Here is a 27,610-nt window from a genome sequence, read left to right as displayed (position 1 = left end):
GAGGCGCAACAGAGCTTATCAAGCTCAAATTTTGAACTTGCGTAAAAAATTAAATCCCAGTAGGCAGCGCAGATTCGTTGCGAGTGAAGTTCGAAGAATTTTACAAACGTCATTCACTGATAGCCAAATTGATTGCCTACTCAATCAGAAAACGAGAACTAAGTGGCAACAAGAAGATATGACAATGTGTTTGTCTCTTTGGACTTTGTCAAAGAAAACATACATGTTCTTGCTCGAAAAGTGCCATTTTTCACTGCTGAGTGTAAGTAACATTCGCCGTTGGTTTCGTTCAATAAAGTGTGAACCAGGTCTTTTGAAGCAAGTCATATGTATATTGAAGGCCAAAGAAGAAGGTCTGTCTGTTTCAGAAAAATTGAGTGTGATCTCGTTTGATGAAATGAACATTGTCCAAAAAGCTTGTTACGACAAACGGACTGATAACACTGGCTTACAGTGGTTTTGGTGCCGGGTGTTTCTTAGCTGATTTGAAGTAGAATTGGGACGCTGAATCCAAATATGGCGTTAGTTTCCCCCTAACAGCTTTAGTTTTTGAGATATAGGAATTGCAAGACTGACCTGCTACAACGTTGAAAATTGCATAGGTGCTGTTTTACTGTAAGTGAAAAGAAAACTATGACATTTAAATCTGTTATTTGGAACACTTTGAAAATAATGAAAACCATATAAACACAAACATCAAGTACATAATAACTCTGTAACTACATTTTATAATAGTTTTTATGAATAAAAAATCAAATAATTTGTTCAAAACGATCTATTCAACACTTCGGAAGCTTCGTTTTCGTGACATCCTTGAATGTTTCTTTGCACAGTCTCTTTTTAGGTTCCAGCAGTAATCTGCCATCATATGGGCATCCCATCTTCCTTGGTAGCGGTCCTCCATTGTTTTAATATCTTGGTGAAATCTTTCACCTTGTTCTTCACTCAGACTGCCTACGTTGTCTGGGAAACGGTCCAAATGGCTGTGCAGGTAATGAATTTTGATACTCATATTACATCCAAGTTTTTGGAATGCATTAAGCATCTGGTTCACTAGCTCAACATAGTTATCAGCTTTATTATTGCCAAGGAAATTCTTGATAACTTCTACAAATGAGGTCCAAGCTCTACGTTCAGTCTCATTCATGGACTCCACGAAAGCCGGATCTTTCATGAGTTGTCTTATTTGGGGACCATCAAATATTCCAGCTTTTAATTTTTCTGTGCTGATCTGAGGTAGCTTGTTTCCCATGTAAGCAAAGCACGGCCCGTCCTTATTTAGCGCCTTTACAAACTGCTTCATCAAACCGAGCTTGAGATGTAGAGGTGGCAAAATGATTTTGTCACACTCAACAATAGGCATGTTAATAATATTTTTCTTACCAACAACCATGTCGTCTCTCTGCGGCCACTCTTTTTTTGACCAATGGTTTGCTTTGTCTCTGCTATCCCACAGACATAGAAAACAAGGATATTTTGTGTAGCCACTTTGCTGTCCAAGAAGAAAGTTCACCATCTTTAAATCCACACAAATCACCCACTGATGGTCCTGATATTTAATTTTTTCCATAACCAAAGCAATTGCTTCATATTCTTCTTTCAGTCGTGTTGAATGAGCGATTGGAATTGAGCCATATTTATTGCCATTGTGTAGAAGGACGCATTTTAAACTTCGCTTGGAGCTATCAATAAACAGGCGCCAATCATCTGGATTGTATTCTGGAAGACCCATGTGTTCTAGGAGACCTCTAACATCGTGACAGAATACGAGATTTGTGTCTTCAGTGAAAAATGGTAAAAACTCCTTTTCCCTTTTCGGTAGAATGTGATTTTAGTTCCTTGTTCTAGTACGTTTTTCTCCTTCAATCTGGAAGCAAGTAATTCAGACGATTCTTTTGAAAGATTAAGGTCCCTAACTAGATCATTTAGCTCATCTTGATTAAACTGTTGAGGAATTGTTGACATTCCCTCATAATCACTGTCACTTCCATCATCCATGTCACAAGAATGTTCACTACGTTCGTTTTCAGTCTCACAAAGCTCTGGCAAGTGGTGAAACGTTGGGATTGGTATTTCATCGGAATGAACAACTGGACGTCTTGCTGAAGGCAGATCAGGATATGTCCACTTGTTCCGGTTATTTCTATTCATACCCGTAACATTTACCAGGCAGAAATAACAGTCATCAACATGGTTTGTGGGTTCCCTCCAAACCATTGGAACACCAAACTTAAGACTTTTTCTTTTTCCAGTTGTCCACTGTCGCAAGTGTTCAGTACACATTTTACACACAATATGTGGAGCCCACGTTTTATCTTGGTCCCCTAGGCGTACACCAAAATATGCATGATATGCTTTTTTTACAAAGTCACTGATATGTTTTCTATTGTCTTTAAATGTGTACTCACCACATATGTAGCAAAACACATCAGGATGGTTAACACAACTTCTTCGACTTGAACTCATTTTATGTTCAGGCCACTAACACGGATGTTAAATATAAAGCCTTAGTATACGCGATACAAGTTATGATTTCAGAACAAAACTCACATGTTCCAACATGTCACTCCACCTGCAAGACAACAACTACGATCCACTAGCCAAGTAGAATACCAATGCAATCTAGTGGACGTTCCTGGAACTACTATATTACTAGTTTCCGTTTAGTACCGACAGATAGCAGCACTAATGAGAAAAGAGCGCCGTTCTTCCAAATAGAAATCTCTATAGAGCACAGTAGGATTTATTTGAGTTGCAGAGTTTATAAGATCATATTCAAACTTGTTATTACGAGAATATTTGTATTTCTTTTGCTTATTTTGTATACTATTGCAAGAAGCATGCAGAAATAGTGGTTACATCATTTATAATTTACATATTTATTTTGGATTGTAATATTTCTTCCACATACATTGTAACGTAAATAACACTACTGGTACAGTAGCCTGTATCTACCAAAGTAGAGCTGATAGAAAAAAAACTGCTTACATTATTGGATTCAGCGCCCCACACATAGTTAAAATCAGCTCTAAAATTTTAGGCACCAAGAAATTTTTTTTTTCTGTAGGCCTGTGTAATGTATATGAACCTTCTAAACAGGTGTTAGTGGTGATGGTTCGAGCATTAGTGGGTAAATGGAAACAACCAATATATTTTTATTTTGATATGAGGTTTACAAAAACATTATTTGACACAATTGTTCAAGCTCTAGAAGAAATAGGGTATCCTGTGGTTGCTGCAGTATCAGATCTTGGAGGATCAAATAGGTGTCTTTCTAAAGAGTTAGGGATAACAATGAGTAACATATCATATCGCAATCCTTTCGACGCCGAAAGAAATATATTCTTTTTTGCCGATATTCCTCACATGATTAAGTTATTAAGGAATCATTTCTTAGATGAAGGCTATGTATCACCATCAGGAGAGAGAATTTCAAAATTCCCATTAGTAGCTCTTTCGAAATATGACTGTAATCAAATTAAAATATGCCCCAAGCTTCGTGACATTCATATTAACGTTCATGGAACGAACAGACCGTGCGTGAAATATACAACAGAACTGTTTTCGGAAAGTGTTGCAAGGGCAGTGCGGTATGTGTATCCAAAGGAAGAAATATTATCGAACTTCATTTTGGCTATAGATAAATTTTTTGATGTTTTTAATTCTCGCCTACCTTTCGATTTTAGAAAGCCCTTAGGAAGTGCTTTTGGAAATTCTATTCAATCCCAATTAAGTATTTTGTCACAATTACTAAACCTTACCTTGGGTATAAGAAAAGTAGGAAGCAAAAATATTTTGCCATTTCAGGAAGGTATTGCAATATCTATTAAATCTTTAATATTTTTATTCGAATATGCCAAAAGTAAATATGGTATACAATATATATTAACGAGTAGACTTAACCAGGATTGCTTAGAGAATCTCTTTTCGCACCTGCGCTTTGTTGGTGGACAGTATGATCATTCTACACCAGTTGAGGTTAAGTATCGATTAAGAAAACTGATTTTAAGTCGCAATGTTTACGCTGTAAGTTCAAATTTGAATGTGAGTGAAGACAGTGACGAGCCGCATGTGTCCTCCGAGTTTTATGTATCACTATGGAAAGAATCAGAGTATAGTTGAGAACCTCGAACATAAAACTGGTGAATGTTCACGTAGTAATTATGCAATTGAACATGACGAGCTTCATGGGAACTCTGTACACGAAACGCTGGAGGAAAATAGTGATGAGAACATAAACACGTCAAACGAAGGTTTGTTGTATATAGCTGGATATATAGCTTTCAAAGAAGGTAAAAGATATTCAGAATTGTGCTCAGAGGACAAGAAAATAATAGATGGAAAAGTTTCATGGTTGTCGTTTCTCTCTAGAGATAGTCTTGTGCACCCATCGAATAAATTTAATGAAGATGTGATGTTCATGAACAGAGAATTTTTGAAGTTTCATGGTTCATCATTTCGACAAAAGGCAAAAGTTGTGAAAACCCTATCCGAATTGATATGCGCAAGATACCACATGTGCCTCTTAGAGTAATCGAAAGATTTATAAGATTAAGAACTATTATTAGGATTAGGCATATAAACAACGTTAGTTCACCAAGTCACGCTCAACAAAAGAAAATGAAAAAGTTAGTGAAATAGTCACACAATGAAGCTTAACGTATCGATATAGCGTTGAAGGAGAGGGTAAGTTCTTCATTTTATATTTCTCGCAAAAAAGAAAAAAAATGTCTTTTAGTAGAATAGTTTTAACCTCATGCATTTTTTTTTTTTTTTTGTAAATATAGCAAGTCGATTCAAATTTCTTACGTAAATTACTTTCTTAGGGATTTGTTAATTACTTCTTATTTACTCGTTTGACATTTATTCCGTTAGTTATTTCATTTCGGTGTTTGTGCGTGTGTCAGGGGGAGTAGACTGTTGCAATTTCTAAAGTTAGTGTGAAAAATGTTATTTATAAGTAGCATTTTTTCGTTTCACCTTAATTTTCGATTATCCCCTGGCTACCTCCGCGTCACCAAGATAGCTGAAAGAAGGAAGTGATCCCCGTCACCAGTATTTTGCATCTTATTTTTAATAATAGAAATGTAACTAAATGTGGTGATCTGGGCGAATATTGTAAAGTTAAACGTACTCCAAACTAGGAAATTATTTATATTTTTTTTTTTCTATTTCGTTTCTTTCATCCGAAATTTTTGTGCTATTATCCTCTTTCCATAGAATTTACAAGGTGGTAAAATCTCCGTATTTCAATAGGCGCGGGATATGTCTTCCGCAAGCTCTGCGGGTCCCCTAGCTTGATTCTTGTCGCCACTCAACGTCATGAATACGCCATATATATATACTACCCCGAAAAGTTTCCGTACAAATTAGGTTTATGTATACTTTACGTGTATTTGAGAAAAAACAAAGACATATCAGTGGAATTTATTTTTATCTGGGACCTACAATATGTATTTGAGAGGAAAATACAGAAATGGACCATTGTTTTGTCGAAAATTTAAATCTTTGATTCATCAAAGTAGCCTCCACGTGCTGTGATAAGAGCTTTACAGACTTTGGGCATTCGCCGTATTAGTTTCTGTAGAGTTTCGTGCTTGATTGCTATCCAGGCTTTGCGAAGACACTCAAATAAGTGTTTCTCGCTAGAGGGACGCATCTTTCGAACTGCCCTATCAAGCTCATCCCACAGTAACTCAATTGGATTACAATCCGTTGATTGTGGGGGCCACACCATATTCTTGAGATCTCCCTGTTGATCTTTTGCTGACAAATACCCTCTACAAAGTCGGGATGTGTTTTGGGTCATTGCCTTGCTGCATGATCAACCCATGACCAATGAGCCTCTTCCCAGATGGTACTGCGTGTCTGATCAAAATCTGATGGTACTGTTCTTTCTGCATTGCTACCTGTATTTGCACTAAATCTCCCACTAGATTGTTACCAAAGCAACCCCACGCCATGACAGAACCACCCCCGTTCTTTACCGTTGGCAAAATACACGACGGAAGCAGTCTTTCGCCCTTGGAGCGACGCACGAAAATCCTGCGTCTATGGCTGAAGAAATCAAAAATTTGATTCGTCAGTAAATAATCACTTGTTAAACTGCTCTAGCCCCCAGCCTGCAAATTTTCTTGCCCACAGCAATCTCTTCTTTTTGTTTTGAGGGCGCAAGAGCGGTTTCCTAGTTGCCACACGACCGTTTAGTCCCGCATTAACTAACCGCGTCCAGACATTTTCATAGCTGACTCGCTTTTCGCGAGTTTCATTCACTTCAGCTTGTATTTGGGGCAAGGTTTTCAAACTGTCGCGTTTGCTCGTCACTATAATGCACTTGTCCTCCCTTGCAGTAGTAGCTCTAGGGCTTCCAGATCTTGCTTGAGAGCGATTTTCCCCTGTTTCAGCAAATCGTTTTAAGGTATCATGCACTGTAGTATAGGATATTTCCACTTATGCGGCTATTTCCCGTATTGTATAGCCTTCTTCTCGTAAAGTAACTATTTTTGGTCTCATTTCAATGCCCAATTCCCTTTTCGTACGGGGCATTATGCTGACTAATAGGTAACATTTTACACATCACTTCAACACACACACACACAACTAGCGTGCAATAAACAACTCCCAACAGTGAGATCTGAGAGAGAAGACAGAGCAGCTTGAGAGACACCTATGAGGCATTTATTGTGTGTTCGATCTTCAATTTGCAGTGTAATGGCCGTTTCGTATCGCACACGTACGTAATGCACCATCACAACGGCGCGATTAAGTTTATTTTTCTTAATTCATCCACAACAGGCCAAGATCTTTTGTCCCGTCGGATTCTAAAATGTTTCACCTTTCATTTGTGAGCAAATTGTAATGCATTCTTATGGTACATTTTGAAAATTCCTTTATTTCGTGTTTGTCCGGAAACTTTTCGGGGGTAGTGTATATATATATATATTTGTATCGCTTTGACTTTTGGTGTTCGTAAAAATTATTCTACATTATAAAGTTCAATGTACAATTTAACAAAAAATTGGCTACTTACGAATGAATTCTCCCTTGGAATTAAAGTCAAGAATTGCATCTTGTAGTTTAATCCTTGCACTTTCAAATGAGCGCCAATCCACCATTTTTTAGTGGAAAAAGGTTATAATTACATGGGCGCATAGGGGAATAATCCAAATTAACAAAAAAATCGGGTACTTACCAATGAATCCTCCTTGGTAAGTGGCCATTTTTTTTTATTAATTTGGATTATCTCCCCATGCGCCCATGTAATTATAATTCAATGTACAATATTCAATTAGGCCAATGCAACGGGAACAAGGAAGGAAATTTAAGATAAAACAATATGAAAGCATTATATTAAAACAGAATGTAAATGCAAACGTATGGATATGTTGTAACGCAAACTGTGAGAAAACACTGACTTTGTAATTTCCTGTGTGTTTTCAAGGAATGCTTGGTAGAATCACGAGTTAAGAAAATCTTACATACACATATTGAGCAAGTCATGAGGTGACAAACGTCTGATGTTGAAATAATAATAGAAGAACCCAATTCAGAACGAAAAGGAACAATGAAAACACGGAAGTATTAAGAGTCTTCACTACAGCGAAATTAAACTACCGCTATTTTTTGAGTTTTTCTGTAGTATCTTCAAAACAAATAAAAATATTCGAAAAACAAAAACGTAGTGAACTAGACAATACGATTTTGCATGTGATACCTTTACCCCAAATCACCTATCCGCTTTTGGTATCCCGCTATTAACAGAACCCGCAAAAAATGCTAAATCTTTCTACAGTTGCAAATCGAAAGCATATAGATCAATTGTAATAACGATATCACATGCAAAATCGTATTATCTAGTTCACTACGTTTCTGTTTTTCGAGTATTTTTATTTGTTTTGAAAATATTACAGAAAAATTGTAAAATTAGCGGTAGTTTAATTTCGCTGTACTGAATACCCTTAAGTCCTATAAAAGTTTATGATTGAGAGATTTCGTGGTCTTTCTACTCTATCCGTGCTAGAGTTTGTTAGACGTGGTCTTCGTCATTCGAGTTTCAGCTTGAACATTCTAATAATCAGGCGTTGGCTGTTGGTCGCTACTCAGACGGTACAACTCAGTTTCTTGTCTTAAAACTGAGTCGAATTCAAATCTGTAATCCGATATTAGTAGACACTTCTTAATCGGATCGAGACGACATGAAGTAGAAGATAGAAACCATCACCTTTATCAGGTTCATCGCCACAGATTTGGAGTCACCAGGTCCATCTATCCGGAGACAAGACAGCAGAGGTGCTACAGGACCAGTTGAAAGTTCAAGGTTAGTCTTGTTCATGTGTACAGTTGCATTCCTTGGCAAACCGTATTATCTATTCAGACACTTGAAAAACACACTTTCCAAACATTTCCAAAGAATTGAAAAGCACATTAAATTTCTTAGAACCAAAATACATTCATGTTTTTATTTACACATTATAACAGCGAACCACAAGGGTTAGGCTGGTTTGAAGTTACGACTCAACGGAGTGTGGATGGAAACAGCTCACTCTAATTGATATTGAAAATACGTAGTTTATCTAGCCCCTAATTCATACCAAAGAGAGGTGGGACGAAATGGTGGAGGCGCCATATAAGTGTGTATGTGATATACTTTGTCCTGAAAAGTTTATAATATTGCACTCAGTAGGATATCCAACTCTTAGTAAAAAATGAAGTGTGTTCACTTTTATTTCCAAAACGAAACAATTGAACAAAGAAACCAACGTGACGTGAATAGCATACCCTAGTGGCGATCTGATATAAGACGTTAATGTATTAAAACTAACCTGACATTTGGAGTCGCCCTATTTTAGAACCGAAGAGAGCCTGGACAGACTGAAGAAGGGATTTTCCTGTTTAAAACGAGACGGTTTTAACATTACGAACAGAATTTTAAAGTAGAAAAAAAGACGTTTCAAAATTTAATGTTTTTTCTTGAGAAAAAAAAAAAAAACAACTGAAAGGTCATGCTTTTACTGAAAGAATGACATTCAATACTATTGATATGGTAACCTTAGGCTAATGGGAATTTATGCTTACCGATTATTCAATATACACGTTGCAATGGCAAGCATGTCGTTCGGAATACTCCTTCGAAAGGGCACTTCCAGTTACATAGGCCTCCCTATGACCATTGTCATTGATAAGAAACAACTTGGTTCTGTTGAATATTGAAACTTCACTGAATCTCGAGCAAAAACATAAAAAGAAAAAAGATAAACAAACAGGTTCCGTGGAATGTTCATCAAAGAAAGACTCCCTGCCTCACAGCTGAGCATTTTTCCTCCTTCAGGGAAAAACATCTAGAAAGCAGAAAGCAATTCCACATCCATCAGTGATCCGTGCATCCCATTCAATAAACCTTTATTCATACATGTCACCAAAGTTCACTAGTACCAATGATCGCAGTTGGAGACATTTTTTTGGGATATATAAATTTCTGTGAATGATAGTTGTTGCTATAATCCTGGCAACAAATGTAGATATTGGAATAAGACTATCACGCAGCTACAGTATAATTTTTTAATGTATGAGCTGGAAACACTACTAGCACTTGAGTAGGAGAGAGAGAGAACCTGCATGTCTACCAGGGTCACAAGAAATATTTCCCATAAAACCGTCCTTCCCGTACGAACACGACGTTCCAGTGGAGAAAGGGGACGATACCCAGAAAAACATATTTTTTCTTTTATTCAAAAACTTCTAAAAGAGAGGCATCAAAACAGTGAAAAATAGAAAAAAATAATTTCACATAAAGCGAAAACAATAACTATCTTTAACATGGAAGAGAATTCTTCACAAACTACAGTATTAACAGCCACTGTACAGAAATCCTAGTCTGAGTGACGTCACAGTCGAAAGAAACGGAAAAAATAGGATCTGCGATGGAAATCAATCTGAGCGTCCTCATTAAAAGACGGAAGGAAAGCAGTGACCAAATTTAGAAATATCAAAATACTTTGGCCAAAGTGGAATGCAGCGCTATGACGTAGTTGGGTCAAAATTATGGTTTGTGATGTGGAAGAGAATGGAAATGGTACATAACGACTTGTCTCAGTCGAGTTGGCGTTCACTAACCAGTACAATTCCGACCTATGCGTGAGATGGATCTCTCCGCACAGTCTTTCGTGGTTCATAACCCGGGAAGGCCCATCCATGGCCTATAGGGCAGTAACTTATAGCTTCGAAATTCATCTCATTTAGCTGTATTAAACTTACGGCCAAAATGTACTTGTGGCTAAGTCACTTGAGTATATGCGACTTTTACTCGTCGTTATATTTTGATTAAAAGTGTAGGAATGGTTGTACTTATGTAAGTATTATAAGTCTTATATGTCCAGTATGCATACGTGAGTAATCAAGATAACTCGAGATAGTTAAAACTAGGTCTCATCATCACGTTGGACCAGTGTATTCTAGAGTAAATAGGGAGCTTAATATCGCTCTTTCGTAATTCGTCTTTATGGCGAATAAATCTATGAATTCACTATTAATTGCTGTGTAAGGTTAGAATGTATTCATGTCTTGGGCAGCACGAACCACGAACCCTGGATCTTTGGTACTATATACTACCTTGTAATATCTTTTGTAATTAACCCAAAAATGATCAGAAATTTACTACAATAAATAGGTATTCGAAATTCCAAATTGATTTGCTTTTATTTGAATAACTGATGGGAAATAATGTACACATGAAGTATCAATAATCTTAGATTATGAGTTGGGTTGAGTAAATCATGACAATTTCAACGAATTCTAACATTTCTATTATTTCAATTATTTCTAGATTATGTGTAAGGTTAAATGAAAAGAGATGATTGACCTAGGTTGTGTAGGATTCGAGTAATCCTTACCTAAGGTTATATAAAATGACTACAGACATTTATTATGAAGAACAAAGAACGAGCTTTCAGCTAAAAAGCAACCATACTCCCAGAAATTTATATTAATTTTCAGCAAGACTTCCGCATACAACTGTACTGCAGTGCAGTATTGCATTTTACCCACTTTGTTCTTAATGAAACCACATTTTTACTCAATAGTTACTTTGTTTGTACAGTATTTCATTTAACGCCTCTTTGTTAAAACTCGTGTAATATTTGTACTTCCGAATTTAGTTGTTTTGACAGAAGCTTGCATTCCCTTCGCTTGCTCTCCACGCTCCCTTCCTCCAGGTTGGGAACTACTGTGTTACACTTACAACAAGCAGCTTCTAAATACTTTTGATACGAAGTGTGGCTATCTTTCTTCAGCAGACCAAGGCTGCCATTCAAAAATATCACTTTCTCTACTCCGCCAAGATTTTTGCACAGGATGAATACAACTTTCGATATATTTAAGGAAAGCTGTGTTACTTCTCGAAACATTTTGGAGCTACTACAAGGAACAGTTGTAAAGTGAAGTTCAGTAAATGTTCCTTATACTTTGTAAGTAAATTTAATACGCATATTGTTAAGACGTAATTTCGTGTGAAAAACTCATGCAGTTAAATTTAAGTGAGGATCCTGGCCAGATATTCCATATGGATCACTGGTCTCTATTATCACACTATCTAATGTTTCCCCAAGATAACTCCAACCACATTTTCAGTCTTGAAGTTTGTATTTAAGTAGTATATTATGCAATTTTTTATCCGTTATGATTGGGTAATTCAAACAAGTGCAAGAGCCTATGGTCGTGCTTGGTGTCAAGATTGTTTCTACATCTACAGTTAACGATGTGTATGTGGAATTAAAGTGTCGGATGATTTATCCTTTTTATAGCATGTCATATCATTTTTCTGTTTATGAAAAATAGTCCTTGGCATAGGCGTAGCCTAAACTATTTTATGAGTGTACACAAAGCTAATTATAAAGCCCAACCTCTCACTATTACAGTATCACTTGTTGAATTTATCCGATTTTAAGTGTTATTAAAAATCACATAAAATGTTTAGAAAAAGAATACTATATCCTGCAAATTATATATGTTTTAAAAATAATTTTGATCTTATCTAGGAGCATCATTTGTAACTTCTCGGTGTTACTGTTCTTACTTGTTCTACTTGAAGGACCTTCTCTATACATCAGAGATTCTCTTACACCTATTCTTGAAAATTAATTACCAATGATTTGGTATAGAAAAATTATGGACACTAGTAGGAGTTGAAACTAACGTCACATAGGAGAATATTTGTTTCTTGTTATTCTGAAAGCTGTATGTGGAAAAGTATTCTATACAAAGAGAACTTTCTATGCATCGTTTAGTTAAAGAACACATTTCTCCAACGCATGTGAATAGTTTCTCCTTTTATTAGTGCATACACCTGTAAATAGCTTTTGTATATGTCAGTTGCATCTAACGGGCAAGAATAGTGTCCAGTTTTTCTACAGCAAACCACTAGTAATTAATTTTCAAGAAAAGGTGTCCATCAGTGAGGACGTGGGAGACTATTCTATTCGATTGTTCAAAAATGTCCAAGTAGAATAACAAAGAAGAGTATTAGCGAGAAGCTACAGATGAAGACCCTCAGACAGGGTCTAAATTACTTCTAAAAAATCTACAATTTGTGGGACACAAGGTCAAGAGTTATTCCTGATTTTAGAATGTATTGAACAGAGTTTGCGAAAAAAAAAATCAATGAACTGAAGAATTACAGATAACAAAATTGAAGTATGCGTAACTACTGAAGAAAGAGAAAGTGTCAATATTTTATTACGGTATTTCTGTGCACATCCTGTAGGTATGGCTTTGCTTATTAGCTTGTCTACAGCACAGGGAAGGTAATTTATGGTAGTTCTTGTGACCTGAATTGGTCTGTAATATGACCATAAGGGAAATGGAGTGGATGATCTAAAGAAATCTATTGCTTAGTGGTAAGAAGACTGCCACCCAGGTCAGAAAACTCGGGATCATCTGATCCATAGCTCTTTAAATTTCATGGTATATTAAACAATGAAAATGTGATGAAAAAGAAATATTGATTTAAATATCTTCTGTTCAAAACTTCTACATGTTTGTGAATTTGATTTCATTTTACCACAATGCAGCATTCTTTAGTGTAATAAAGCATAAAAACAATGTTTTTGTATATACGGAACGTAAATGAAAACTAACAATTTCAAACACTGTTTAACTGTATATGTGTACCAAGACTTCGGTTGATTAATGAGTAGTTCACATTTAAATGTTCCGTAAATGGCCGAGAAACGAAGCCAAGTAACCATGTCTTTGCCGACAACCACGACGCAGCAATGGAACATTTTTGCTCTTGAGGTAGTAATGAACTGTTATATGTTACTACCTACTATATAACAGTATTGCGAGTAGTAATAATGTTTAGAAAAAATGTAAGGCTAGTACTCATCACAAAAAAATTAAATATTCTTCCAAGTCTAAGAAGCGCTTTCGGAAGACCCTTCTCTTCCATCTTCAGCTTAAATCCAATTCGAAGAGGATTCAAAACATGGAGGGGAATATGAATAGGTTAAAAAAAAAAAAAAAAAAAAAAAAAAAAAAAATGAAGCACTAATCTCTTGTCAAAAATGAACATATTGTAAGGATACCCACATCACGACAGAAGCACATGTCAATACAACACGTGTTATTGATTGTAAACAGTGTAGCAGACGAGAAGACATGAAAGACATCGAGGGAAGCCGAAAGAAGACGGACATAGAACCCGAAGAGGACAAATAAAAACCCAACCACCGAGGGACCTGGCATCAGTCGATCAAACGATCAACTAACCAACACCTGCCCTGAGGTCGCATTGGACTAGGAATCCTTACTACAACCAAGCCTCGTGAAGCTGCGTTGGGCTGAGGGGGCTATCCTTCAAGACTCACAAGAACCAGCAGGTGTCTTGGAGACTGCCTTGTGAGAACGGGACACCATGCAAAACACCTATTTCCTCTCATCTGGTCAATAACAACATAAACACTATTTTACTCTTTGTAATCAAAGACATTGTAATTATCAATTTTATAATAAATTGGTGAAGGGGAAAAGACAAGCCCGGACTATCATTTAGTCTCTACCTATAAAATCATTACAATATACAAATGATCACTCGTCACGGCTTTTTCTCTACCTTCCAGACGGCGGAAATATTAGTAAAAACACTGCTCCAAATCACATTTATTTCTACTTTATTTAAATTGAGTGTAGGTTTCTCTTTATGAATGTAATACGTTTCTTTAATTTTTCGTTCAGTTGCAGTTTTTGCCTTCTCTATTAAACATGAATCCGCAATGTTATGGTTATAGTATTTAAGATGTGCTGCCAATCCAGATAACTGTTGCAAGCTACGAGATTTCGATGTACGAATGTACTCAGCTATTTTGGTTCAAATATCCCTTTTTGTTTGGCTTACATATACACACTTGGTTGCGCTAACATTTAATCCGATAAACGCCACTACTTTATTCAGGATCGGTAAAAAATACTTTAAAATTCGTTATGTATTTTCCTATGGATTTAGGAGCAACTTCAGAAACTTTGATGTTGTATTTTTGCAGTATCTTCTTAACTTTTACCAAAATATACGGGACTAGAGAAACAATTCATTTGTCAGCCTTCCTTTACATCTGTTGCTGATTGATCGTGGGTGCCAACGATTTCCTGTGTACCCGCTAGTACCACTTAAGCATATATATATATTTTGAAAACCATTTTCTTGTCTTATTTCTATTTAATATTGAATTTTATGATTGAGATCACTAGGGAGGTTTGAGGGTAGAAGAGCTCTCCTAAAAAAGTTTCTCCAAACTTTCATTTTCTGAAGCCATGATTGATTGATTGATTGATTGAAAGGGTTTATATGGGCGCGTCGACATCGCGGTCTTTTGCACCCTTCTCTGACAGGAAAAATGAAGTACCCAAGAACAAAAAAGCATAGTATCACAGATATAATAAAGTAAAAGCAAAGTCTGGAGTACGTAAAAGGTGTTCGGTCATTTATGAATTAAAATGTCATAGCATTCAGGAAATGTGCAAACTCGATACACAAACACAAGGACGGGTTAGTACACAACAGCATGTTAATCTTCTCTGCCGGGGCAGCTCGGCAATAGGTGCACACACGTGGGGCAGCCGATAATTAGTAATGAATATGACAGTGCAGTAAAGAAGATAAAAGCAAGGAAATGCTATGACAAGCATAAAACCACCATGAAAAAACACAAACGGTAGATAAAACCAGAAATAAATTAATTAAAAGAAATGTGAGAAATGCACTCACAGATCACGCAAGACGTGCAAAAGCTGCAAGTAGGTGAAAACTTTCTGGATCATGTGGACATCGTCTCCAAGCAAGGTAGACAGATCAGCTGGTAAGCCAAGGCGGGCTCGCTCAGGAGCAAGAGGAACACATTCCACAAGAAGGTGGCGGATGGTCAGGAATGCACCACACTGGGTGCAGGAAGGCGGGTTCTGACGACGTAACAGGTAGCCATGGGTCAGATGGCTGTGCCCGATACGTAATCGTGCCAATCGTCGTTCTTCCAGTCTTGAAGGACGAGAACTCGTGGCCCAAACACCAAGTCGCGGCTTGACAGCATGCAATTTATTCTGAAGATGCTCATCCCAGTTTGTCTGCCAGCGCTGAAGAAGAAGACGGTTGATTACAGGGCGAATATCAGAGCTGGGGAGCGGTGACGGATACTCAGGTCCTTTAAGGGCAGCTTCTTTGGCAACACGGTCAGCACGCTCGTTCCCTGGAATACCAGCATGGCCAGGCACCCAACAAAATTGGACATCGCAACCTGCAAGTCGTAAGGAATGGCAAGAGAGTAGAATTTGCTGAATAATAGGGTGCACAGTTGACACATCCTGAGACTATGTAAAGCGCTACTGGAGTCAGAGCACAGGAGAATATGTCGGAGATGACGTCGACGCATATAATGCAGAGTCTCCAGAATAGCAACCAATTCAGCAGTGAACACAGTGGAAGTAGAATGGAGTTTCAAGCCAGCGCTATGATCATCCGTGACGAAGGCACAGCCAACAGAATCTTCATGCTTCGAACCATCCGTGTAGAAGACAGCGTAGGTACGGTACGCATCCAGAAAAGAGAAGAACTCCTGACAAAATTGTTGATTGCTGGTAACAGACTTCTTAAATTGCGTTAGATGAAAGCTGACAACTGGTGGAAGAACTGTCCATGGAGGAATGGGCAGGAGGCCCAATGGATAGATGGCAGGGACATCGAGTCCAAGAGAAGCCCCAAGGTCTATAGCACGAATGCCAAAAGGCCGGGTAGCAGTAGGTCGTGCTTGATATCTGTCATAGCGAGCATCAGCCTCAAGGGCAAAGGCCGAAGGATGGTCAGGTACGGCACGGATATGAATGTAATAGCGCAGGAGCAGGCAGTCCCGACGGTGGGAAAGAGATGGTTCATGAGCCTCGACATAGACTAGGAATAGGGCTAGTTCGGAAAGCTCCAAGCGCCAAACGAAGGCCAAGATGATGAACAGAATCCAGATGACGTAGGATGGAAGGTCGAACAGAACCATATGCAACACAGCCATAATCCAATTGGGAGCGGATGAGGCTACGATATAGACGCAACATCAGCACACGGTCAGCACCCTACGAAAGATGGGACACCAAACGTAGTAAGTTCATGGAGCGGAGACAGCGGTACTTCAGGTCTCGAACGCGAGCAGCCCAAGTAAGTCGTCGGTCAAACTCCAAGCCCAGAAAACGAACATGATCCACATAGGACAATCGAGAACAGCCAAGGAACAGCTCAGGATCACAGGCACAGTGACGAAGGCGACAAAAATGTACGCAGTGTGATTTGGTAAGAGAAAAGCTGAAACCAGTAGTGGTAGACCATCGGTGAAGGCGGTTGAGCGCTAACTGCAACTGGCGAGTAACTGTACGGAGATCACGTGAGCGACAGCAGATAGTAAAGTCATCCACATAAAGCAGCCCATGAACAGAAGGGGAGAGCTGCGACATCACACTGTTCACTGCAACAGCAAACAATGTGACACTCAACACACTACCCTGTGGAACGCCATTCTCTTGTGGAAACGGAGCAGAAAGAGTAGCTCCAAGCTTGACTCTAAAAGAACGTTGTTGGAGAAAATTCTGGATGAAGAGAGCCAAGTGGCCACGTAATCCCCAGAGATGGAGTTGCCGCAAAATGCCATATCGCTAAGCGGTGTCAAATGCCTTTTCAAGCTCAAAGAAGATGGCTATTAGATGTTCTTGATGACGAAATGCATCCTGAATAGCACTTTCAAGATGCGCCAAATGATCAGTAGTGGAACGGAAGCGCCGAAAGCCACACTGAAGATTGGAAATGAGGCCATGGTGTTCAAGAAACCAGACTAAGCGGGTATTGATCATCTTCTCCAAAAGTTTACACAGACAGCTAGTCAAGGCGATCGGGCGGTAGCTTCCACTGGACGTGGCAGGTTTAGCAGGCTTTAAAATAGGAATAATGTATGCTTCACGCCAGGCATCGGGGAAGGAGTCTTCAAGCCAGATGCGATTGTATAGGTCAAGAAGATGTTGCTTGCCATCGTCAGGCAGGTGCCTGAGCATAGCATAACAGATGCCATCAGGACCAGGTGCCGTGTCCTTCGTAGAATCCAAAACAGCAGCAAGTTCAGCAGTAGTAAAAGGCAGATTATAAGCTTCAACGGTTGCAGAGCGGAACTGAAGTGGCGTACGTTCGGTGCGTTGTTTATAAGTGAGGAATCCAGCTGAGTAGTGAGTAGAACTGGATACATCCGCAAAATGACGACCTAATGCAGCAGCAATTCTGCCCTGATCAGTGACCATTACACCATCGATAATAAGGGATGGAACCGCAACGGAGGAAACATGTCCCTGTAGACGACGAATTTGCGACCAGACCGCTGTCATGGAGCTGCCAGCAGTAAGAGAAGAAACATAAGTGCGTCAGCTATGACGCTTAGCTTGCTTAATCAGATAGCGGGCTCGATCACGAAGAAGACGAAATTGAGCCAAATTATCAGCTGTAGGAGCACGATGAAAAGTACGTAGTGCTCGACGTCGGGCCAGAATAGCGTCACGAATCTCCTCAGACCACCAGGGAACGGTGCGTTTACACCGGGAACCAGCATAGATAGGAATAGAGTCGTGTGCAGCTGCCAGGATACTCTGCTGAAAGGCCTCACAATGACCATCAACAGTAAAACGAGGTTCTAAAGTGAAATGAAAAGTGGCGGAAAAATGATCCCAGTCTGCTTGACGTAGATTATAGGCAGTGAACGGAGCAGAATGGATGAGCGGAAGACCATGCACAAGAATAGGAAAGTGGTCACTGCCACAGAGATTATCATGCACGCGCCAAGTAAGATGGGCACCAAGTTGAGGACTGCAAATGGAGAGGTCCAAATGAGACTAGGTAGCAGTAGTAACATGTCTGGGACTGCCATCATTGAGGAGCAATGAGTTTGTGTTGTCAAGGAAAGTGGCAATCTCTCGACCTCGCGGCTCAGTACGAGGAGAGCCCCACAGTGCATGGTAGGAGTTAAAGTCACCCACAAACAGAAATGGGGATGGAAGCTGTCGGGCAATCTGTTCAAGATCGACAGCAGTAAAGACGTCATGACGCGTAAGGTAGATACAACAAAAAGTAACAGGTTGTCTTAAGAAGACACGAACAGCTATAAGCTGGAAAACACTATTCACATGGATGAGAGCAGAATGGTAAGCATCAGAGACCCCGATTGCTACACCACCTGCTGCACGACCTGCAGTAAGCTGATCATGACGATATACAGTGTAACCAGAGAGAACTGAGTTGCTATTAGAGGTAAAATGCGTTTCCTGAAGACAGAATATGGTAGGATGAAACAATGTCAATAACTGCTTAAATTCCTCGTAGTGAGTGGAATAGCCATTTAAATTCCATTGAAGAAGAGACATGTTCAACGAGCATCGAGAACAAGAAGCGAGGTACTGCGCTTGCCTTTTTCACGGCCTTCCACAAGGGTAAAATTATCGAGCTCCTCCTCCACCATATCATCCATAAGAGACTCGTCATCACTAGGTGGACTACGTGACGTATGCTTGTTTCTTCGCCCCAGGTGGGCTAGAAGACTGGGTGCGTGAAGATTTCTTCGATGCCTTGGTAGAAGAAGCTGTGGAGGAGGGAGAGGCAGCCTTGGAAGCTTGAGCCTGGAGCTGTTTTTTCCGTTCCTTCTTAGTGAGGGGTTTGGTAGGAGGCTGGCTGTTTGACCAGACATGTTCACCCTCGCGAGGGTGGCCCTCTCGAGGGCATCCTCACCCTCAAGTTCCCTCGCCCACAGTGACGCGAGGGCGAGGACAAGTTTTGGCCGCGAGGGCGAGGACAAGCTTCGATGGCGAGGGTGAGGACAAGTTTTGGCCGCGAGGGCGAGGATAAGCTTCGATGGCGAGGGTGAGGGTGCGCGAGGGCGAGGACAAGTTTCGGCAGCGAGGGCGAGGGTGAGGACAAGCTTCGATGGCGAGGGTGAGGGTGCGCGAGGGCGAGGACAAGTTTCGGTAGCGAGGGTGAGGGCAAGCTTCGATGGTGGGGGTGAGGGTGCGCGAGGGCGAGGGTGAACGAGGGTGAGGGCCAAGTGTTACTGCGGGAGCGAGGGTGCACGATGGCTAGAGACAACTTCCTTCAGGAGAACGAGGGCACGCAAGGGAGGAGGACAAGCTTCCTTAAAAGCAACTGTTTTGGAGTTTGCTATTTGACCTCTTTTGGAGAGAGGCAAAATTTAAAATATCATCTGTTGGCAAAAACCATGGTTTTTATTAAAAAAAACAAAAAAAACGGTTTTTTTTGTTTAAACCAGGTTTTTATGGTTTAAATGATTTGCTCTATATATTCATATCATATCTGGACAGAAATAAGTTTGTTTCGCCTTGATGTTATTATGCAACAACCGGGTTATGCTGGAAGGGGTCACATAAGCTTAAAGCGGAATAAAAACCGCTTCTCGAGTTACATCCGAGAGAAATTGTCCTCCATTTGAACTCAGAACCAGGACTAATTGGCCACAAATGCGATATGTCTGCCGACTCACTCACGAAGGAATCCTGATAAAAAAAAAAAAAAAAAAATACGTTGTACTGATCTTGACATGCTTCTTAATATAACTGTCAAGAGTGATTTCAGAAGGACAAAAACATAAACAGTTGCACAAGTGAAACCATTACACAGAATTACATATGAACAATTTCAAAGTACTACGAAGTACAGAAGAACTAATTTAGTTCAAGTTAGTTAACAACATTTATTGGTCCAAATTAAAGAAATACACCGACTTAATCTGCATATCAATAAGAAAAGTGAATAAAGATACGAATTATTTGAGTCCACTTTGGCTCAAACTCATTTATGCATAGATAGATACCAAAGATACTTATTTCACTAAATGCCTCTTGTGGAGTCACAAGAAGTACGGCATTTCGATGTATTTTATCAATAGTAAACATTGAAACGAAACAATATTTAGAATTTTTCTTCGATTGCAATTACATAACAATAATAACTACAAAAAAAAAATCACAAATAAACATTTATAAACTTGTAAAAAAAAAAGTTGCTTTTGTAGTATAATCTTTCTGAGTAAAGAATGGGGAATTTAGGTCTGAATATAATACGAATAATATACGGGAGTAAAACGTGATAACCCACAAATGTGTGTTCATCAAGATTTTACAAACACACTTTTACGAACATTTTTTGGTTTTTTGGGTTTAAACCAGTTGGTTTTTTTTAAAAAAAAAAAAACAGCTGGTTTAAACCACCTTGGTTTAAACCAGTCAACCCTGTCTGTCATGTCCCCTAGATGAAAAGTTAGTGTCAGCAAGGTTATACATTAATCGTATTTTTCCTTTCAATTAATTGCAGTAAACAATTTCTCGTGTGTACGTACATAATTATTAAAAATAATAATGCAAATAAGAATAATATTTGATTTTTCCCATGAAAGTTTCTGGGTAGAAATAGCGCTACATTAAGAAGTAAGTGTGCCTCATTGTTGCCCTCCCTGTGCTGGAGACGTTTTAGATACGAAGTGTCTACTACACTGTCATGTCTAAAGAGTGTTGGTAGACAGAGAGACAGTCACTCACGTCATTCAGTAGTAAATGACAAGAGCAATGATATCTGAAAAAACACAATCAATGAGAGAACCATTAGAATGCAGTAGATCAGATGCAAAAAGACTTGATGGAATGACTTTGGTTCATAGATGGCCATTTTGCTCTGGACTCTCTCGGACTCGGGCTCATTTTTTTCAACTGGGCTCTAGCTGATTTATTCCTTTGGGAATCGTGCTCGGGCTCACTTTCCTCAGTTGGACTCGCGCTGACTTATTTCATTGGCGCTCGGGGTAGCGCTTAATTATTGAACCCGAGAACGGTTGAGCGCGAATGCCGAGCTAGCGAGCGTTGGGCTCGTGGGTTTGGATGCCCATGAAATGGGCTGATTAATAGCATACATCCTCCTCCAATGTCCACCACTGATGAAGTTGTTACAATTAATCGGAATTTTTAACTTTTCATAGTTTTGTGACAGCACAAACTATTATCTGAATCGATATTTGTTAAAATAATGTCAGTCACTATTATATCGATTTTCATTGTTTCTGCTTTTATAATCTACGTGGATAGAGCTATCATTTAGTTACAAAATAAATAATGTTTTTTCTTGTCCTTAAATAGAAATATCTGACACGTTAATACTGAAATTTTGTTAAAAGAGCTGCTTTAACAAAATAAATTTAATAAGTTCCACAAGATATAAGTTGTTTATGCGGCCGAAATTTGCAACTGTTGACTGATTGCCGTTTAGCGCCCTCTTTCGTCGGCGAGGCTATATGAGAAGTGGACCTATAGGTTTAACGCGGAATTCGATCCACTGTCGTTCAATGTTCTCCCACTCGGAATTGTTCCCAGGACCCCATGCTCCAAAGGTTCGCGTGCAAGCCAGTGAGATAAAGTTTGCATGTTGTGTTGTTCAATGATTTTTATTAGGAATAAAATACGTTACAGGATGCTATACTGATTCTAAATATTATAGTGCAAGTATTGAACGATTGTGTGGTAAAAGGAGAAATATAAATTTGGACAAATTAAAAAAAAGGCCTGAAAAAAACTGTAGGATATATGAAACATATAAAACTTAGGAAAAGCCACTTCAGCAAAACGAGCAGGATTTTGTTGTGGGTAAACAGTTTAATCACGTTTTATTTGTATATATAAAATAAAGAAGTTTCCTCTTGTGGGGGGGAGCGATCGCCCCCCCCCTGGATCCGCCACTGACGATAAGGAAATAATTCAACAAATAGGTTGAATAATTGATGCTCTGATCCTCACAAAGGAGGACCTCTCGAGGCCTCCTCACCCTCAATGATATGAGGGCGAGTGTGCGCGAGGGCGAGGAAAAGCTTCGACGAAAAGGGCGAGGGTGTGCGAGGGCGAGGAGAAGCTTCGACAGCGAGGGTGAGGGTGCGCGAGGGCGAGGACAAGCTTCGATGGCGAGGGTGAGGGTGCGCGAGGGCGAGGACAAGTTTTGGCCGCGAGGGCGAGGACAAGCTTCGACGGCGAGGGCGAGGACAAGTTTCGACAGCGAGGGTGAGGGCGCGCGAGGGCGATGGACAATTCCATTCGCGAGGGCGAGGGTGAACGAGGGCGAGGACCAACTGCTACTGCGAGGGCGAGGGTGAGTGAGGTCGAAGTAAAATGAACATCTATGTGTTTGACTGCTTCAAAAACTGGGTTATGGAGTGATTACGGGCAGACAAGATAGAGCCAGCTGCCGGACCGGCAGGAGGCTGAGAAGCAGGAATTGGCTTAACGATTCGTGGAGGCGAATGATCATTCAATGGAAGCTTAGGCTGCGAAGCGGATGATGATCGGTGCTTCGTGCGGGATAGTCCTGGGTTCACAGAAGAAGCAGTGGTACGGGACGCCTTGGAAGAGACTGGCGCACTGGGAACCTCAACGTCAGTCTGGGTAGCAGAATTAACTGTCTGAGTACCTTGTGATCTGCTGGTCTTTAGAAGGGAAGAGAAACTGGTGCCGAAAGTAACTTTTGGCTGTAGCCTTCGTTTAGCCTCAGCTGCGATCTTCTCGATTACCATCAGTTCACGGATCATCTTCTCAGCCATAAAATTAGGACAGTCACGTGACCAAGCTGGGTGGCCACCTTTACAATTAGCGCACTTCGATGGGGCCGGACCATGAGCTGCGGAACTACAATTGCCACAGATGGCAGAGGCTTGACAAGAAGGGGCTGAGTGGCCAAAATGTTGGCAGTTAAAGCACCGTAAGGGTAGTGGTATGTACGGGCGGACCTTCAAACGGTGGTAAGCAACGTTCAAATGCGTTGGAAGGTCAGGTAGAGCGAAAGTAATGATATAGGAATCCGTGGGCTGTACTGTACCATTTCTCTTCGTAGTAATTCGATGGATGTCTGTCACATGGCTATCCATAAGTTCGGCACATATTTCCGCCTCTGGTAACTCTCTCAAATCGAAGCATGTGATGACTCCTTTGCTAGTATTTAACTGCCGATGAGGCTCAACCAGAATAGGAACAGGTCCTAACTGAGTACTAGCTAAAAGTAATTGAGATTGTTTTTCTGATGTCGTTTGAACAAGTAGCGTCCCATTTCGTAATTTACGAATATGTCCAGGAGGAAACGTTCCTGTGGCTATATGATGAAGCTGACGATGAACTATAAAGGGTGACAATTTACTTAAGGCTCCAACTGTGTCAGTTGATCTGTCTTTGATAATTAAATATCTTGGTGCAAGACCAAGCTTTTCCTCTCTCTCTCTATCCTGGGTGGGTGGTTGATGCGAAGCCATAACTGAAGAAAGCCTAAAATCCTCTCAGCTTCCCAGTCGTGGTTCGAAGCGGCCAACGAGGCTGGCAGGTCCTACCTACATGACCCTTGTCAGCAAGCTAAGCTGTGACACCAAGTCAAAATGACAAGGAGGCAGAGCCACTTGCACCGCCGACTGATGGTTACTTTTGAGAGGACCCACGTCCCACCATGTAAGGGGAGGGACCAATGGTTCATTGGAGATTCCCGCACCGCAGACTCCCAGCATTCCCTTTCAGGGCATCACTCCTTCCGGTCCTGCTGGGTGCGCATGCGCTGCACTCCTCCGTCCCACGGCCCCGGGTCCAGCGTCATCCAAGAAAATCCAAAAGCAAAACCAGTCCATAGCAAGGTTGTCTTCTAGAAAGAGCAGTCCATATCCGAGGCTTATATTTTAACGACGCTCGATCGCAGATTTTAAATGCCGCGTGATCGGCCCGGCACAACTCCCAACCTGGAGGACCAGTGGCTGATTGCAGTTCCGATGGACTGGGCGATGGGGGCGCCACATCCCGACGCCGGGTTCTGAAGCCATGAGTGTGATGATTTACAACTAATACATTTGGTACGAGCAGAAGGTTTGCAATACACCGAAGTAACGAATTTATTGTCTTGTCTTTTGTTAGCAATGTGAAGAAGTTAAGGGCTCCTTTTTTTAAGTTCCATCGTAAGTTTGATTCTAGGATGTATTTGATTAAACTCGTCAAATAATTTCTTCAAGTCCTGAGATTCCTTGTACAGAATCAGGGTATCATCGGCATACCGAAAGTATCTGATACGAGGAAATTTTGGAAGAATGTTGGTTTCAAACATGTCCAGTACCAAATTAGAAACTATTTGAGAAACAGTATTACCCATAACCAATCCATTGTCCTGTCAAAAGATGGTGTCTTCAAATTGAAAAACATTTCTAAGCAAAACGAAATTAGTCGACAGATTGAATTTCATATGGGTTTAAAGTTCAGTCCAATCAGTATGTAGTAGTAGTAGTAGGTTAGCCAAGGAGCTGAAGCGTCAAATCTGCAGTTGGCCCACTACTCAAAAACAACCTAGAGTACCCGGATACCTGTGACTACAAAGGCACACCTAGTTGAGGAAAAATGTTACCGTATATAACACACACACACACACACACACACAAAAAAAAAAAAAAAAAACAGAACGATGGAAGCACCAAATAGAGTTGAACGTTTCGCTCAAAAAAGGCCTCCCAAACTAATACTCTAGAGTAATACCAATATTCATTACGCTATGATAATATTGATGTTCTACAATATGGTAGTACTTTCGTGTAAACTGCATACCATTCTGCACAGTACAGAAGTACAAGGAAATCATTTTTCTAGATTTATAGTTATCAATACACTCTTAGTCATATTATGTCTAATTTCTCAAAGTAATTAACGAAAAGTTATATTCTTTATTGCGATCCCTGCATATAATTAGGTATTAAAACATGCAACCACAGCCACTGATTTATCACCCTATTTTGACATTTATATGTAACATTAGTTGACATATATGTTGGGTTACTGAAATAGTCATAAATATCCTTAAATGTATAACATTTTATTCTCTAACTACAATTTTCTTATCTAACCCTCTAAAGTAATTGAAGTGTGTGATCGCACCTATCTTTTCCTATGTATTCTTATGGCCTTCATGGTGGATCCTTCGCACTTGCCACATCGACGAATGCTGCCTGATAGTTAAAGCCGTCCATTCTTAACGTTGTCAGCATTATTGCATACTTTATCGCAAACATTACAAGCGTTTTCCACCTGTATGGATCCTCACATGTTCCGACAACTGATTTCTTCTCAAAAAATCCTGTTATCAATATGGTTTTACTCCTGTGCGAAGACATGAGTGCACTTTCAGGTTCTCACTTGGATTTAATTGTTTTGTCTTTCCCACGCTTCAAGGAAAACTTTCATTTCATTAGTATCTGAGCCCGTGTGAATGAATGAATTATTTTGTGTGGTTTAAGGTTGCTAATACGATTTAATCGTTTGTCGCAAACATTACAACTGAACGGTTCTTCACCTGCATGGATCGGCATGTCATTACAATTGATATTTTCTAAAAAAAAAAATTTCTGTCACAATCTTGGCATAAATATGGTGTAACTCCTGGTGAACCCGTAGATGCACTTTCGGTATAGGTTGTAACATGTGTTTGGAGCCCAGTAGCGTCTATGAATCTTTTTGTACACAGTGTACAAGATAGACGTCTTTCACACGCTTCGAAAAACACTTTCGTTCTCGAAAAGCTTCTGCTAGTTTATGTCCGTAAATGAACTGCTAAAAACTTTTTTTCCTGTATCCGAGCCCGTGCGGCAGTTTGCCACTACTTGCATTTTCGAATGCACTGATCTGTGCTCATCTTCCAGGAAACCCAGATGACACTCCTGACATGAAAACACGCGTCCTGAAAGTAAAATATTTGTCTTTAATAATAGTACTACAATTTCCACAGCACGAAATCTTGTATTGTTAATGTTAGTCGACTATGTAAACTATGTAAACAAAAATCTAAAATACTCTTACCGCATAAGGAAAGAAAATGTTGAAAGATGAAACACATTCTAATTGATTGATCTTATTGAACTCAGTAAAATGATATGGATGAGTCCTGATGTGCAGTTAATGGGAGAAGTAATAACTAATGTTTTCTTGAGATTTCACATACTGAATTCGAAGTCTAACGTAGACAATGTGAATTCTCAACGTGTTATGCGCTGATTTATGAGGCAGCAGAGCAAAATAAATTTAAGTGACTGATCTGATCATATGTTAAATTTCTTACCAACCAAATAATGTTTCAATTTATTTACGCCATCAATCAATGCTGCAAATTCCTTCTCAGAAATATTACAATTCCTGTCTAAAGATGCGAGGTACAACTTATGTTCGAAGCATCTGCAAAATTTATCAAGAATTGGCTCCTTCAGTGCTACTTGAAAAAAATCGTTGATTTTCTCGTACGTTGAACTTTCTTTTTGTTATTGAATGAAAGTCATTATGCATTTCTCAAATTATCAAAAATTTAGACTTTTACAATTTAATGTTATTCTTGAACCATCAGCTAAAGATTTAACGATTCTGAGGAATAGCAACTTGATAGAAATAAACTTTTACTACATTTATATCCTGAGCTTTAAATCAGGGTTTGAAAAAACCAGTTTTTTTAAAAAAAAAAAAATCCCAACCCACCTGGGCCCATATGGTTTTTTCGGGTTTAATTTTTTTTTTCTCGAAATATTTCAATGTCTTTGGGGTAAAAGTGTTAAAATAAGATTTATATTTTAAGATTATCATTGTCACAACTTGCAACAATTTTCTATTCACTGCTGTTTTAAAAAGAGTGGCCGCCATTTTGAAATTTTACATTGGATCGCCGAGTCTCGTGCTTCTACTCTCAAAATTGCAACGTGAAAGTCCCATAATTGCACTCTGTAGCATAGATAACAGCTATTTTGAAAAATGGCCGCCATTTTCAAATTTTACGTTGGATCACCGTCAAGATATGTGCAGGTAATTTAGAGTATCTCGTGCTTGTACCCTGAAAATTTAAACTTTAAAAGAATGAAAGTAGTACCCTGTAGTATGTGTAGTACACCAGGTGCGGATAGACTCCAAGTGGGGGGGGGGGGCGGTCAGAGATAATGGAGGTGAAATATTCGTCTAATCATCTAAAGGACGAAGGAACAAATGTAGATCGAATCATCCCAGAAGCCTAAGTGAT

At 39.6% G+C, this 27,610-nt stretch overlaps 1 protein-coding gene across 1 annotated transcript in view; it reads right to left on the bottom strand.

Moving 5' to 3' along the window:
• Positions 1 to 20,236: 20,236 nt before the first annotated feature.
• Positions 20,237 to 27,610, bottom strand: part of LOC145666451 (uncharacterized) — a 41,937-nt gene continuing 34,563 nt past the window's right edge. Inside the window, exon 2 of the mRNA XM_081733684.1 lies at positions 20,237 to 26,293. Within this exon, the coding sequence (XP_081589810.1) occupies positions 22,725 to 23,846 (1,122 nt within the window). The 5' untranslated portion in view covers positions 23,847 to 26,293 and the 3' untranslated portion in view covers positions 20,237 to 22,724. The remainder of the gene's footprint in view (positions 26,294 to 27,610) is intronic.

This window comes from Thermobia domestica, chromosome 12, assembly GCF_964235325.1.
Source record: "Thermobia domestica chromosome 12, izTheDome1.hap1.1, whole genome shotgun sequence".
Lineage (NCBI taxonomy): Eukaryota > Metazoa > Arthropoda > Insecta > Zygentoma > Lepismatidae > Thermobia > Thermobia domestica.
The sequence above is the reverse complement of the archived record's forward strand: the minus strand, read 5'-3'. Positions and strand labels throughout refer to the sequence as shown.